Genomic DNA, 2,976 nt, shown 5'->3' on the forward strand with positions numbered 1-2,976 from the left:
TTCAAACATATACTTTGTGTGTGTGTGTTGCTTATAATATTTAGACACTCTTTGATGGTTTGCAGAAGGGACGAGGAGTGCTCTTTAGGAATGCTTTAATAAGCATTAGGAGTGCTCTTGACCTGGAAGCTTTGGCCCGCTTTTACGGTCACAGGCGCTCCTTACTGGAAGGATGAGCCATCGCTTTTGATGATGGTTTAATTAGATCCGTTGTTCTGGTAACCATCAAACTTGCTTTGATCTGCTCTCACATGATCCGGTCAGGGAAGAAAAGTATAAAGGAAGTGTGACAGGCAACTTAATCTTTGGAAGTCCGGTGTGGATCAGCACGCGCTGATGCCATATGCCATTTTGATGTGATTCTCCTTTACCTGGGTCGAAAACGACTTCCCGGCCAGTGTCACGGTGAGAAGTTATTTCATATCAATCTGTGTGTTAAGAGTGTACATGTTTTTTGCTTGGCTGTTCTCTGTGGCAGGATAATAAAGGACACTAATTTATCCTAGCAGTAACAGCTTCTGTCTTTCATTTTTTCCATTTGTCTGAATATGTGCCGACCGTTTCACGAGCCCTTTTGATAAAGAATTTCATAATACAATATTATTATTTGGATTTTTTTTTTTTTTTTTTTACTAAATGACTACAATATAAATAAATATAAATTGCATCTACATGTGTTCTTTCCTCACCTGTCCACAAGCAACAGTCAGAACCTGATTGAAGGGCATGATGGGAGTTCTGCGATGGAATTCCACCAGGTCCTGCAGACTCTGGTGACGCCTGTTCTCACCCACTATCATGTACTGGCCAGCCACCAGTGCATCGATCATGAAATGTCTGCAGCGTTCGTCTGCACTGAAGTGGCAATGCCAGAGAGAGAGAGTAAGCTCAGCAGGACTTTAACCCGCAGGACTGAGTGCGTGGATGAAACATAGCCCCTTCAATTCTGCAGAAATACTCACCGGTACGAGAGTGTGTAGCCGATTCTGCTCTCGCTGACTCTGATGAGGAAGTAGCCAGGTGGCTTGGACGTGAGCAATTCCTCTGCCGCCCTACACAAACCGCCCAGACAAAAGCCCCTTTTCAACACACACACCTCAAAATGCAAACTTTGTTTTTGTACGGCATCTCTTTGAAGTTTTCTGTACAAACCAGTTAACATTTATAGGGTAAAACATTCTCACGCACTTTATTTAATTTATTTAAACTTTATTTATACAGGTAGTCTCATTGAGTCACAAGGACTCGTTTTCAAGAGAGACCTGTTTTGGGAGCAGATGGTGGGTAATGAGGGTCTTGCTCAAGGGCCCAGAGTGAGGCAAATGAGTGAGTGAGTGAGGCAAATAAATCTGTACAAGGAAACTGATCGTTCAAGTCAGAAAATCTGTCAGCAGGAATTAAATAAATGAGCAATATCATTTAAAAACTGTCTATTATCCATTCGTCTCCAAGTAAACATGATACCGTTTTAGGCTTCACGAGAGATAAATGTGCATTTAATATTTAATAGATTCACAGAAAATGTTTCTGGTTGCAGCTCTGTCTTACAGCCATTATCATAAATTAGTCTCTGCTCTGTTTCCAACAGATTCACTCTGGAAAAACAGACAAAAACTGTTTGTCTTGCTTTGTAGCTGTCTCCAGGGTGAGACTGTTATGTACTAAACTAGATGCAAACCACATGCACGTTTTATTATCACGTCTCGAATAAAGTTTTCTTTCTTGGTAACAAAACGCTGCCATCACATTCTTCAAATACTGTGTCATTCATAATGCAAAGCAAACATGTCGGTCAGCTGCAGCTTCATATTACAAGCTTTCCACTTCATTTACATATTCCATGATTGCTCCGCATGCACAGTTAGCATTGTTTAACTTCAGATTATATTGAGTTTAATATTTTTCAAGTCAAAAATAGTTAAGATTGATGTGCTTATTTAAACAGTTCCTTAAATCAGAGTTTTAAAAAATTATTTATGTATTATTTTTGAAAATGAGGCATTTAAAGGTTTGTCTTTTTCTTTTTTAATTGAAGCAAATTAAAATTATTACTCATTAATAATTTCTGCTTTCTGATATTATATCGCTGCTATGTGTTTTCTTTTAATCGGACATGAAATGTTCCCAACACATAAAATTACAGATGTCAGCACTGGATTAGCAGTTTTTAAACTTGGAGCAGATCAGCAGAACAAAAACTTCATGCTGTGACACTAACGTGCATATCTTTTTAAACTCGGCTTTTTATATTCTGCAATCTGCTACTGAAGTAGTGATAGACCCAAACCTACTTCCTGGAACTGATTCCATGAAACCAATCTGGGACTGATCCGTTCCTGAACACCGACTGGAGCTGCGACTCTTTGAACCAGGTGAAAGGATCATGTTGTTCTTGAGAAGACTGACTCCACTCCATCATCCTGCAAGAAGAAGAAGAAGAAGTGAGAGAGAAGATCCTGTTGGAAAAGACCTCCAAATGGCTTTTGAACAGCTCAGTGACAGATGCTTGTATATTCAGTTCATTCTGTGCACCTAGTAAAAAATCACAAGCTCAATAAATATCCCTTTTTTGGTAGTTCACATTGTTCCTCTTTCAGGGGAAGCCCTTTCGTATGGCGTACAGTGATCCGTGTTACTCTGTCCTCGTTTTCATAAGAGCTCATAGTTAATTATTTGCATTTTAAAACCAAATAAAAAATGCATTTCTCCAAAAAAATAAGAAAGGATCTATATTATGCTCAATAGAATCCTCTTCCTTTGCTGCTTTAGGCTAAAAAATGTACTTTCATCTGGTTTGTAATGAAATCATTGCAGGTAAATATTAATAAAAGTGTGGATTTTGTAAACTAAAGTGAAAAATTCAGCATCCAATGTCAAAATCTCAACACATTTGATGGAAACAGTTACTCACCTGGTGTGCAGCTTTGCGGTGAAATGGCACTGCAGGGCTCAGTCACCTGACAACACCTGTGCAGG

The 2,976-nt window shown here is 39.0% G+C and overlaps 1 protein-coding gene across 1 annotated transcript in view; it reads right to left on the reverse strand.

Moving 5' to 3' along the window:
• Nucleotides 1-2,419, reverse strand: part of hsh2d (hematopoietic SH2 domain containing) — a 3,979-nt gene extending 1,560 nt beyond the window's left edge. The window contains exons 1-3 of the mRNA XM_037674669.1: nt 2,292-2,419; nt 963-1,052; nt 690-855 (exon numbers count right to left, since the gene is read on the reverse strand). Coding sequence (XP_037530597.1) covers nt 690-855; nt 963-1,052; nt 2,292-2,419 — 384 coding nt within the window. The remainder of the gene's footprint in view (nt 1-689; nt 856-962; nt 1,053-2,291) is intronic.
• Between the last annotated feature and the right edge of the window lie 557 nt (nt 2,420-2,976).

The sequence above is a fragment of the Nematolebias whitei genome, chromosome 3 (genome assembly GCF_014905685.2).
Source record: "Nematolebias whitei isolate Nwh7 chromosome 3, NemWhi1, whole genome shotgun sequence".
Lineage (NCBI taxonomy): Eukaryota > Metazoa > Chordata > Actinopteri > Cyprinodontiformes > Rivulidae > Nematolebias > Nematolebias whitei.